Source organism: Crocuta crocuta, unplaced genomic scaffold (genome assembly GCF_008692635.1).
Source record: "Crocuta crocuta isolate KB4526 unplaced genomic scaffold, BGI_CrCroc_1.0 scaffold344, whole genome shotgun sequence".
In the NCBI taxonomy this organism is placed as follows: Eukaryota; Metazoa; Chordata; class Mammalia; order Carnivora; family Hyaenidae; genus Crocuta; species Crocuta crocuta.
In genome coordinates, this window is record NW_027533081.1 from 765,593 (window position 1) to 778,292 (window position 12,700).

Here is a 12,700-nt window from a genome sequence, read left to right on the forward strand (position 1 = left end):
TCCAGATTTTAGTATCTGTCAGTGGGCTCTACTTGTAGCAGGTACTCTGGTTCTCACTAGGATTTTGTTTTCTTCATTCTTTCTACTATTAGTAATTGGGATTCTATAAGGAGGGTCTGTCCCTTTCCCCATGTTTTTTCTTTTTTTAATTTTTAAATATTTTTAATTTATTTCTGAGAGAGAGAGACAGCATGAGCAGGGGAGGGTCAGAGAGAGAGGGAGACACAGAATGGGAAGCAGGCTCCAGGCTCTGAGCTAGATGTCAGCACAGAGTCCGACGCAGGGCCCAAACCCATGAACCATGAGATCTTGACCTGAGCCAAGGTCGGATGCTCAACTGACTGAGCCACCCAGGCTCACCCCCCTTCCCCGTGTTTGATGTGTTCAATCGTCTAATCAGTATAGACTCATGGATATTTCATTCACTGGGTTATAATCCAATACTGTCATTAGATGCTGCTCAAATTGTTCCAGCTTTGGCCATTGAGAGCTCTTTTAGGGAGGCTCCTGTGTCCATGTGACATGCCCACATGCCTTTTCTTCTTCCTTTCCTTTTTCTTTTCCCCCCTCACAGGACCTTCCTTTCTGGCACTACAAGGTGTCCCAGGCTCATCTTGTATTTTCCCTGCCCCAATTCTCTGTAGAATCAACCTTTTTTTCCTAGAGACTTGGTTCCTTTTAATGCAGAATGGTATTTAGAAAGCAAGATCTGAGCACCAAATGTGCTTGTTGCTACCAGGGTACAAAGCAGATTTGTTTGTTTGTTTTGAGAGAGAGAGAGAAAGTGGGGTAGGGACAGAGAGACAGGGAGAGACAGAGAATCCCAAGAAGGCTGCGCACTGTCAGTGTACAGAGCCCAGTGAGGGGCTTGAACTCACAAGCCGTGAGATCATGACCTGAGCTAAAATCAAGAGTCGTTCACTTAACTGACTGAGCCACCCAGGTGGCGCTACAACACAGATTTTAAAAAGCCACAGTGCAACACAAGCATCACAGTACTGATGCAGTAAAGTGCTGCTTGCCCACTAGTGCTGTCCCACTTATCCAGTGTCTTTTTATTTCTTTTTTTAAAGATTTAGTTTTGGGGTACCTAGGTGGTACAGTGGTTAAGTGTCTGACTCTTGACCTCAGCTCAGGTCATGATCTTACAGTCTGTAAGTTCGAGCCCTGCACTGGGCTCTGCACTGATGGCATGGAGCCTGCCTGGGATTCTGTCTCTATTTCTCTCTGCCCCTCTCCCACTTATGTGCACTCTCTCTCTCTCTCAAAATAAATAAACTTAAAAAATTTTTTTTAAAGATTTTTAAAAAAAGAATCTCTACACCCAACGTGGGGCTTGAACTTACAACCCCTAGATTAAGAGTTGCATGCTCTACCAACTGAGCCAGCCAGGTGCCCCATCCAGTGTCTTCAGAGTGGCTAAATGACAGGGCTGTAAGGTCAGCAGGGCAGAGAGATGAGGCAGGCGCTGCACCTCTGTGCCCCAGGCCAAGCTCAGAGCTTGAAACATACAGAGGCATCGCGTATGTGTTTTTTATGAGGATAAATGGGCCCCCAAAGCTCTCAGACATGGGAAGTGATTAGTGTGACCTGGACAGATGCCCAAACAGGGAGACACTACTTTCTAAGTTGGGTTTGGTGGATGAAATCTCGTTTTGGGAGGTGTGTTTAGTGTAGTATGTTTTCATATAGGTCTTAGGAAACTGAAACTGTAAGTTCCTAATACAAAACAATCAGATAGTGGTCAGATCCCAGTCATGATCGCACAGCAGCCTCTCTGGAGATCTTTACTTAAAAACAGCCACTTTGGTTTTTGCACTTTACTTTTGCACTTTAGCTTGAGACTACCTCAGTCTTAGTCTGTAATGACGGACTAGGCAGCTGGCAGGCCGCATCGCAGGAACACATGGAGGCCTGGCTCCCACCTGCACAGAGGAGGTGCCAGTCCTCCGCTTCAGGGGCTGCTATTTGCTTCTTATAACCTCCTTCCTGTTTGGCTCTGAAAATTCATGAATAACACATCTCCATAGGCATGTCCTTCCCACCTCTTATGTTTTAGGAAGGAAAAGGAAGAAGAAAGTGCACCCAGTAAATATACATTCATTGGCTTAACCTAAGTGCCATACTCAGAACAAAAAACAACCCATTTGGAAATCATGTGGAAGAGTATGGTGTACTGTGAAAATTAAAAAGTGTCCATAATGTGCCCATCAGTTCCCAGGGCAATTTAGTTTCCTCTTATGACACAGGAACAGAACAAACAGGACTTAGAAGAGAGATGACGACATTTAGCTTCAGACAGCTATCTTATTCCTTCTATAGATATTCTCATTAGGAGGCTGGCAAAATGTGGTAGGTTCTTAGGCCTCTATGGGTTAGGAATCTCAGATTTTTTTGTTGCTTACCCTCTGTCCTAGAGCCAAAGAAGCTCGGGGTGATCTAACTGTCTAGCACAAAACAACTGTTATATAAACAATGGGCACCTGGGTGGCTCAGTCTGGTTGGGCATCGGACTCTTGGTTTCACCTCAGATCATGATATCACAGTTTGTGAGTTTGAGCCCCATGGAGGGGTCTGCGCTGGCAGTGTGGAGCCAGCTTGGGATTCTCTGTGTCCCTCTCTCTCTGCCCCTTTCCTGCTCTCTTTCTCAAAAATAAAGAAATAAATATTAAAACAACAACAACAACAAACAATGACTAGGTGGACAAGGGGAACAAATAGTAGTGTCTCTACTATACCTTCAAGTGGTCCTGGGGCGTGTGTGTGGGACTCTCTGAATGTGGGGCTCCCTCTTCCTGTATCCTGCACCCCAGTGGGAGGTGTTTCCCACCTTACAAATTGCCTGCCTGCACCCTCCACCCTAGCCTCCAAAGGGCTCCTCCTCCTCCAATCCTTCCCCCTACTGCCAGCAGAGGGAGCTTCCAGAACCCTTAAACTCCTTTCCTTGCCAACTCCACAAAAATAAATTCAAGTACCTAATTTCCTGACTGTCATGCAGGAGTGTGAAGGGTTCTATAAAGAACTTATTGGACAAAGGTCTTACATGAAGAAGCAGCACATGTGATTTTATTTTATATTTTTAAAAGTTTTATTTTTAAGTAATCTCTACGCCAACGTGAGACCCAAACTTATAACCTGTAGAACAAGAGTTGCACACTCCACTGACTGAGCCAGCCAGGCACCTCCTTGGGGTGATTTTTAAAAGGATTTCTTCAAGGACTGATTTTTCAACAATAGAAAAAACAGCATCAGAATTATCTGGAGATTAATTCTCTATTGGCAAGAACAAGATGATAGATTCTTCAGTGTGCCAATGGCTTCTGGCATGGAAAGGTCTCCTCTCTATAAACTATACTTAATTAATAATAAATTTATTGGTTTTAAGAATTATCAATTAGCATTCTTTGAAATATTTGCCCACAGAGTTAATCAGAACTCATGGCCATAATGTACCCAAATATTTAAGCACAATTATAAAACTGATCAAATTCTTCTAAGCATATAATTAAAACACAGGTCTAACATTTCAGAGTCTCTTATATTTTTAAACACTTTAAAAATTAACACACAGGTCAATGCAATAATGCTTAAAACCTATCAGTGTCCTTATACTCAAACTGGTCAAACAGTACCTATACTATGCATTTAAGTTTTTTCTTTGCTATCTAAAATTTTATTTTTTTAATAAAAAATTTGTTTAAATGCTTATTTATTTTTAAGAGAGAGAGAGACAGAGTGCAAGTGGGGATGGGACAGAGAGAGAGGGAGACACAGAATCTGAAGCAGGCTCCAGGCTCTGAGCTGTCAGCACAGAGCCTGATGTGGGCTCTAACTCATGGACCGCAAGATGGTGACCTGAGCCGAAGTCGGACCCTTAACTGACTGAGCCATCCAGATGCCCCTGCTATCTCAATTTTAATAGCTCTTCTTTTTTTAAAATATTTTTTTTTAACATTTATTTATTGTTTTGGAGAGACAGAGCATGAGTGGGGGAGGGCCAGAGAGAGAGGGAGACACCGAATCTGAAGCAGGCTCCAGGCTTTGAGCTGTCAGCACAGTGGGGCTTGAACCCACCAACTGTGAGATCATGACCTGAGTAGAAGTTGGCCGTTTAACCCACTGAGTCACCCAGGAGCCCCTTAATAGCTCTTCTTATTTTCATCCCTATTCTTATCTTAGGTTTGCCTCACTATAATTTCAGTAACTATAATATTTGTATACTATCAGAGAGTTTCGATTATTTCTCTGCTTTCCCAAGAGTTTGGTGCTTTTAGGACTGGTTGCAGCTGAGACCCTCTGTGCACTCAGGATCTGAGCACATTTGCATCACAGGATTTGCAAGTCTTTGTGCTTCATATAGATTTTCCTATTCCGAAACTTTTCCAGAAATGATGTAGCCTTTAAATCGGATGTTGCCCACAGGTCCTGACCTGTTGCCCTGACATTCTGACCAGGCCTGATGGTGCCACTAGAAACATTCATGGTCCTGAGCACGGTCTCCTTATAACCAGCAGGACTACTGAGGCATGGAGCTCTCAGGGAAGGTCTGGGGTTGTCCCCACAATGAGCTCTGTAATAGCTACTCTCAGCTAACAGAGGAATTTTTTTTTTTTTTTTCATTTTGAAAGATATAATTTATATATTTTTTTGCTGCCTACAAGAGATTCATTTATTATTTTTTTTTACAAATAGTTTATTGTCAAATTAGTTTCCACATAGCACCCAGTGCTCATCCCCAAAAGTGCCCTCCTCCATGCCCATCCCCCCTCCCCCCAACAGAGCACTTTTAACTAGCCACTCTGTGGGATGTCTCTGCCTATCACCAGCTAGGCACCTTTTCTACCTGTCACTCTCAGAGACCAGGCATGACTTTATCATCGGTGCCAGGTCTCTTTTTGGACTGTGTGGCTCTTTCCTTGTGTTCCCTCTTTCCTGATTACATAAGAGAAACAACAACCTGTCTCTACTTCTCAAATACTTGGTGGAAAAAACAAACATTATACATATAAATACGTATATCCTATACACTATGTATTATATATCATTACATATTATATATTATACTGTTATGCTAACATGTCTGTGTGTATATATATAGCCTAGTATATTTGGATATACACATCCTAGTATATTTGCTCTTCTTTTAAGCAAAATAATAAAAATGCATATACATGTTCAAATTATGATACTTGGTCCACCGGGAGTCCTCTTATTTTTAAAAATGTTTATTTATTTTTGAGAGAGAAAGAGAACATGCAAGCAGGAGAGGGGCAGAGAGAGGCGGACAGAGGATCTGAAGTGGGCTCTGCGCTGACAGCAGCAAGCCTGATGTGGGGTTTGAATTCATAAACTATGAGATCATGACCTCAGCCAAAGTTGAACGCTCAACCTACTGAGCCACCCAGGCACCCAGGAGTTGTTTTAAATTGGTTTAGTCCTCTCAACCTGCTCTGGACATTTTCTCCATTTTTAAAATTAATTAATTAGTTAATTAATTAAAACATTTACTTGTTGGGGGTGGGGGAAGGGCAGAGAGTAGGAGACAGAGATTCGAAGCAGACTATGCACTGTGAATGCAGAGTCCGATGCAAGGCTCGAACACATGAACCATGAGATCATGGCCTGAGCCAAAATTAAGAGTCAGCTGATTAAATGACTGAGCTGAGCCACCCAAGGTGCCCCTATGCTGAAAATTTTAAAAAAGTATAATTGCCCCCTGGCAACAATAAGATGCTCCAGGTTCATCAATGATTATTTGAGGAGCCCAGGATCCTCTCAGCCTGGGATAGTATCAGAGACTGAAATCTGGGGGCTAGAGCATACTCAAGCATTGAGGGTGGGCAAGAGTGATGCTCCTTAAGGCTATATGGTATACATTTTTGTTGTTGTCTTAAATTTTTAAAAATATTTTAAATTCGAGAGACAGAGACAGAACATGAATGGGGGAGGGCAGAGAGAGAAGGAGAAACAGAATCTGAAACAGGCTCCAGGCTCTGAGCTGTCAGCACAGAGCCCACTGTGGGGCCCGGGCCCACAAACTGCGAGATCATGACCTGAGCCAAAGTCAGATCCTCAACCAACTGAGCCACCTAGGTGCCCCTTGTTTTTTAAAGGCAATAGAAGTTTACTGAATACACTGCAAGAGAGTGGTGGGCAGGGCAGCAGAGAAGAGGCTGTCTGCCATGAGGCAGTGGTGTGGAATACACCACCAAGGTTCTAAGTTTTGTACTGATCTTTCCAATGCACTATGTAACTTCATAAAACTATTTTATTCAAATAGAAAACTGGGAATAGTATTCCTTTTTATACTATTAAAGCTCAATTCATCATTAGAGTACCACAATAATAAACTTACCAGATTTATCTTTCTGAATAGCTTTATCTTCGAAGTAGCAGAACATTACCTGGAAGCGGTCAGGATCTGTTGAACGCAGTACCCTAGCAAAGAGAACAGTTTTGGGTAAATTTTGAAAAATCCATGCTGTCCCTATCACAGATTTGGTCCTGCCCAGAACTGCTGAGGCTGTGAGGAACCAATAACCTATACGACTTAAAGTGTCATAGGCTCACAGGGACTTTCTGGAGGACAATATCCCCCATCTGTCATAACATTCTCACACTGTTCACCTAGCAACCCATCACTAACACCACATCTTAAGAGTTATGTGCACAGCAGTGCTCGCTGCACGTCCATCAATAGGAGACTGGACAGCACACCAAAGTACACCCATTCAGTGGCACAACATGCAGCCACCAAAATGAAAGGCAGCTCCAGAAAAACATCCAAGATGCACTATTACATGAGAAAGCAAGGTGTGGAGACAATGGGCACAGCATAATGTCAGCAATTAAGTTTCCGAAAGGCCTCCATGTGCCTTCTTTGTGTAGGATATTTACGTTTGTATTTCTAATTTCTAGAAGGGAAAGTAAAACTATCAACAGTGGGCATCTCTGAATTCAAGGCCAGGAAAGTGAGACTTGTATTTTTGATCTTTAGCATCTTCTGTACCACCTTAATGTTCTCCTCCTCTTTTTTGGTTTATACACCATTTTTATTTTCATAGTAAAAAAATATCTTTAACTTTAGGGCAAAGGAAGAAAAAGAAATGCATGCACATGAACCATGGTCTCTGTGAAGGGCCGTTCAGAGTTTGGGGGGCTCCAATCAGACAGCGTGGCACACGTGCACACAGGCAAGCGTGTGGCAGAGTCTGTCTGTGGGCTTCTGCACCAACCTTCTGTGAGTCACACTGCAGCAGGGCAGGCTGGGTGGCTTTAAGTGTGTGCATTCTCAAGGGCCCACATTCACACAGCTTTTACGTAATTTCTCACATTGTCCACCTTGCTGTTTTAACACTCTCCTAATAACCAGTGGCTGGGAAGTCTGAGTCACATTCTTGAATAAAAGCTTCAGGGTTGCTTCTCTGTGCTAACAGTGCTCACAGAGGCCTGGCAGGCAACCTGGAGCGGGAGCTGGGTTCTTGGGAGCTGCCTGGGGGCTGTCTCCTTAGGGTCCTGCTCTACCAGCCCACTCAACAGCCTGTCCTGAGAACCTGAGAACTGTATTCGTGGGCACACTTGTGGGGAAGCAGGAGACAGCCCTGCTGGTGGGCACGTGAGGCTGAGAGGGTCCGGAGACATCTCTTGTAGCCATTCAACCTAGGAGCAAACCAGGTTTTTGATCTGTGTTGGTGTGCTTGTTTTGTTTCGGTTTCTCTTTGAAAATATATTCTTTATAATGAAAAGGACGAGAGGGAACTACACTAAGGTGCTATAGGGAATGGTGGTGAGATCAGTAGTTTTTCCTATTTCCAAGTTGATGTGTAATGTTCTATTACATTTATTTAAAAAAAAAAAACAACAAAAAACTAAAACAAAGAAAAGAAGGTCAAAAGCTCCTTTGCTCTATGGGACTCTGGGGGAGAATGGGTTAGTTTTCAAATTCTGCTCTGTTGTGGCACCCTCAGGCTACCAAGAGGCCAGGAGATGACAGAGCTGGAAAGTAGGGGCTCACTCCTACTTACCCCAAACAGCCTTAAGCTATTTTATACACTGAGCTTCTTAGCAAGACTTCTTTTACCAGTGGCTTTCATGGCACCAAAGATTTAAATAGTGGCATTTCCCAAATAGTCCCCCTTTTAAGAACATTTTATTTTTCAAACCATTTGGTAAAGTTTATTCTATAACTTATTGCACCTATCTTGTGACTTCAACAAACAGGTTATGTGTAACCTGACCTTTTTTGATGACAGGGAGGTATCTTTCTGTAGCTAGAGTATTCAGCTGCAGCCCCCTGGTGCCTCAGGGCTTACCATGGCGAGTCTGTACCATCCACACAGGCAGCTGGGCTCTGAGCATCCTAGCTGGTTCTTCCAGCCTTCATTTATGAGAGGCAGCATGGCACAGTGCTTAATAGACGACTTGGATCTCAATCCAAATCAGGGATTATTACCTTGGGTAATTTACTTAACTGCTCAGTGTCTCAGTTTCCTCATCTGTAAAATGGGTATGTAGGGGCACCTGGGTGGCTCAGTCAGTTAAGCGTCTGACTTCAGCTCAGGTCATGATCTCCCAGTTCGTGGGTTTGGGCCCCGCATCAGGCTCTGTGCTGACAGCTCAGAGCCTGGAGCCTGTTTCAGATTCTGTGTCTCCCTCTCTCTCTGCCCCTCCCCAGCTCATGCTCTGTCTCAAAAATAAATAAACGTTAAAAATTAAAAAAAAAATTAAAATGGGTATGTAGGGGCACCTGGGTAGGAGCCTGTTTAAAGTGTCCGACTTCAGCTCAGGTCATGATTTCAGTCTGTGGGTTCGAGCCTCATGTCGGGCTCTGTGTTGACAGCTCAGAGCCAGGAGCCTGTTTCAGATTCTGTGTCTCCCTCTCTCTCTGCCCCTCCCCAGCTCATGCTCTGTCTCAAAAATAAATAAACGTTAAAAATTAAAAAAAAAATTAAAATGGGTATGTAATAATACCTGCCTCACAGGCTTGTTGGAGACTGTGTCGATACAGGTACTTAGCACAGTGCCTGACATGGCATAGGCACTCAATCCATGTCAATAATGGTATTGTTACGGTGACAATTATTATAGTTGTCAGGTCTGCTGTGGTTACATATGTATCCTGAACATCCGGCTAACTGCGGGACTGTTTTGGGACAGGCCCCTTCCCATTTCTAATTTGCTGTTTGTATTTAGCTGTGGTCCTGGAAACCAGCTCAATGAATATCTTCGAACATTCTCAGTGAGGGCTGGTTCCTAATAGGGGCTCTTGTGCAGTCAAGTGGACTGAGTTTGCAATATCTATCGTGACTGTTCAGAATCCTATTCCCTATAAGGAGAGGGTAGTAAGAGAGTTATATGATGTGGTATTTGGTGCTCAGGAGGGAGAAGCACACAAGAAAAGCAGAGGGTGTTTTTGTTTTTTCCTTTTTTTTTTTTTTTTTTTTTGAGCAGCAGGCAAAAGTTTATTAGAGTGTAAGATTAGAAACTAAGAATAGTAGGAAAGCTCTCTTTACAGAGAGGGGAGATTCGCAAGTGAATGCCTCTGTTTTTTTGCTTTTTAAGAAAGTTTATGTGTCTTGGGAGGAAGTGAAGAGTCCCACCCACAGAAGGCACAAACATGTAAAAATTAGCTCCAGGGGCTGTGCTGGGAGGTGAAGGCCTGTATACCTCATATATTCCAGCCGATAAACAGACAGGAGATAGGTGGACATGGCAAAGTCCAGCTTGTTGATGAGGGCGGACACTTCAGGGGCAGGGTCCAGCAGGTTGATGATGGTGCTGCGGAGCTCACTCAGTTCAGCCTAAAGGGAAATAAAAGGCTCAAGGGCTCACACAGGCACCTGGAGGGGAAGGCGGCCCTCCTCCAGGAGAGGTAGATAATAGGTGATAACAAGGACAAAGAAAGGATCTGCCCATTGTTCAAGAAAAGCTTAGCAAAATCCCTGCTCTGCATCATCTATCCTTGGCAGGGTGAGAATCCTTACAGGGGTGACTGTGTCGTTTTTCATGGCCGAGTTATACTGGAGGACTGAACGCAGTGGTTCTTTGCTGGGAAACGTGAGCAGGGGTGACTTGGTGGCTATTTCACAGACCCCCTCGTACCACTCTTCTGGCCAGAGTCCTGCAAGAGAGTGCACATGAGTGAGAACCACCACCTTGCTCAACAATCACTGCAGGGCAGTTGATGCTGACCATTTCTAGAGTTGTGGGTCCTTTGCTTGAGCCAATTATCCCCAAAATGGGGCACAGAAATGAGTCTGTTTCCTAACTTGGACAGGTTTTTTCCTAAGATACAGGATATTCTCAGAATCCTAAACTACATCTGGGAAGTATAACATTTGCATACATACCTGTAGGAAGCCACAGCTGAATTTGAACTAATTTTGAATGCATACACATTCATAATTAGGTAGAGTACTACCTCACCCTTGTTTTCACTCAGCACTCTTGTCTTCCCCAGAAGGGCGAGTATCCCCCTACCTGACCCCTCCACTGCGAATCCCATCAGCACGGAATAGAGCCAGAAGTCCCGGAAGAGCTTCTGCAACCGAGGCTTGGCTTCTTTGATGGGAGGCAACCTTCGGGTGAGCTGATACGTCAAGGACAGAGGGAGAAAAGGAAGTTATTTGCTCATAAGCCCTAAAACCTACAGATGTGAAAATCAACCACAGATTCATTCTCCAAGACTCTGTTAGTCATTTTGGGTACGAAAAGACACAATGAGCAATAACCAATACCTCTTGATCAGTTCACTGGTAAATATTCACCCATTCGGCAAACATTGAGTGAGTAGCTAATGTGCACCAGGCACCATGTCTGGGAGGTGAAAAGCCCCATTCCTGCACAGGCCTTGCTACCTAGTTTGGAGGCAGATGAGAAAATAATCAAAGTGTGGCAGAGATCCTGGAGAAGGTGTCATGGGTCTCAGTGCTCCTGTGCAAGGAACTCTTAGCCAGGCAGAGAAGAGAAAGCAGCCCATCCAGCCATAGGAGCTTCATGCCCAAAGCCTGGGCCTGGGGAGGGCATGGAGGCCTTGGGGAGGCTGGAGCTCAGGTGCAACAGTTGCGACTGAAGAGACAGTGTGCTTGTGAGAAATCTTGTGGATTGAGGAGAAGTGGTTTTTGGATCTTTTCTGGCAGCACAACTTTTTCAAACAATAATCTTGGGCAGAATCCCAATATGTAAAACAGGTACAGGCAGAGTGGCTTAGGCGCAGGAGTGAGAGGTTGAAGTCCTTGCATCCTTGCCCCAGGTGGTGTCCTGCCCAGTATAAGCAGGGAGTAGCTTGTAGGGTATGCAAAAATGTTAAATTCACGCACAGCACCTCACCTATTGGACCAACTGGTCCTCACAGAACCCCCAGAGGACATCAAGCCTCCTACAGTAATAATCAACCTACAATGAGGTGTCTCTGAAACCCACATTCATGAGTGTGAAGTATGGGCCAGGGTCACAGGGGTGGGACACATGATGATACCACGCTGGCAGGGGTGGGGAATCACAGAGAGATGGGCACGTGAACCCATGACTGGTAGGGTCTATAAACTGGTACACTATTTTCTGGAAAGGAATTTGGTAAAATGAATCAAAAAAAAGTCTAAATACTCCATCATTTCACCTAAAATCCCCTCTCTACCAATCTATCCAAAAAAATCTCAGGCACAAAAATGTTGTAAGATTTGTTAGAACAGAAAAATAAATAAGGACACCTGGGTAGCTTAGTCGGTTAAGTGTCTAACTCTTGATCTCAGTTCAGGTCGTTATTTCACAGTTCTTGGGTTCAAACCCTGAGTTGGAGACTGTCAGCGCAGAGCCCGTTTGGGATTCTCATTCTCTCTCATTTTCTCTCTCTCTCTCTCCCCTCCCCTCTCCATCCCTCCCCCTGCTCATGTTCTCTCTCTCAAAATAGAAACTTAAAAAAAAAAAAGAGTTGGGACGCTTAACGGACCAAGTTACCCAGGCACCTCTGGATCCTGGATTTTAAAAAGCTATCAATCAACCAACCAATCAATCAATAGCTATCAAAAAAGTCAGGAAGAAATCTGACTGGGACTGGATGTCTCCTGTAAGAGAGAAGGGCTGATTTTCCTAGATGTTAACAGTACTGCAGAGTAGGGCAAAGACCTTTCCATTTAAGAGACAAAGCTCCAGGGCCCAGGGCTGAAGTGTTGTGACCTTCTCTACAACTCACCTTCAAATAACTCAGGAAATACCCTCAGGGCGCGCACACACATAAGGCAAAATAGTAACTGTTTTATCTAGGAGGTTAGTATATGGATGTCAATTATTCAGTTCTTCCAATTGCTCTGTATATTTTTAAATTTCATAATAAAAAGTTGGTGGGGCACTTGGGCTGATCAGCTTTGATTTCAACTAAGGTCATGATCTCATGGTTTGTGAGTTCGAGCCTTGCATTGGACTCTGCGCTGACAGTGTGGAGCCTGCTTGGGATTCTCTCTCTCCGTCTCTCAGTGCCCCTCCCCTGCTTGCACACACACACTCTCTCTCTCATAATAAATAAATAAACTTTAAAAAAAGTTTAACAAAAAAGCTGTAAAACATATATAACTGTAGGCAAGCCTTGGAACTGGAAAGAAAACAATGACAGAAGGTACTGATTTACAGTGGAGACCAAAACTATACACCTCCAATGGGGAACAGATCCAAAACTGTCAGAACTGTCAAAAAGGATTGTCAACAG

At 43.9% G+C, this 12,700-nt stretch overlaps 1 protein-coding gene across 1 annotated transcript in view; it reads right to left on the reverse strand.

The window, feature by feature from the left end:
- The window catches only part of PI4KA (phosphatidylinositol 4-kinase alpha), a 120,372-nt gene that overhangs the window by 38,297 nt on the left and 69,375 nt on the right, over window positions 1–12,700 (reverse strand). The window contains exons 20-23 of the mRNA XM_077745944.1: window positions 10,480–10,588; window positions 9,984–10,120; window positions 9,667–9,800; window positions 6,356–6,438 (exon numbers count right to left, since the gene is read on the reverse strand). Coding sequence (XP_077602070.1) covers window positions 6,356–6,438; window positions 9,667–9,800; window positions 9,984–10,120; window positions 10,480–10,588 — 463 coding nt within the window. The remainder of the gene's footprint in view (window positions 1–6,355; window positions 6,439–9,666; window positions 9,801–9,983; window positions 10,121–10,479; window positions 10,589–12,700) is intronic.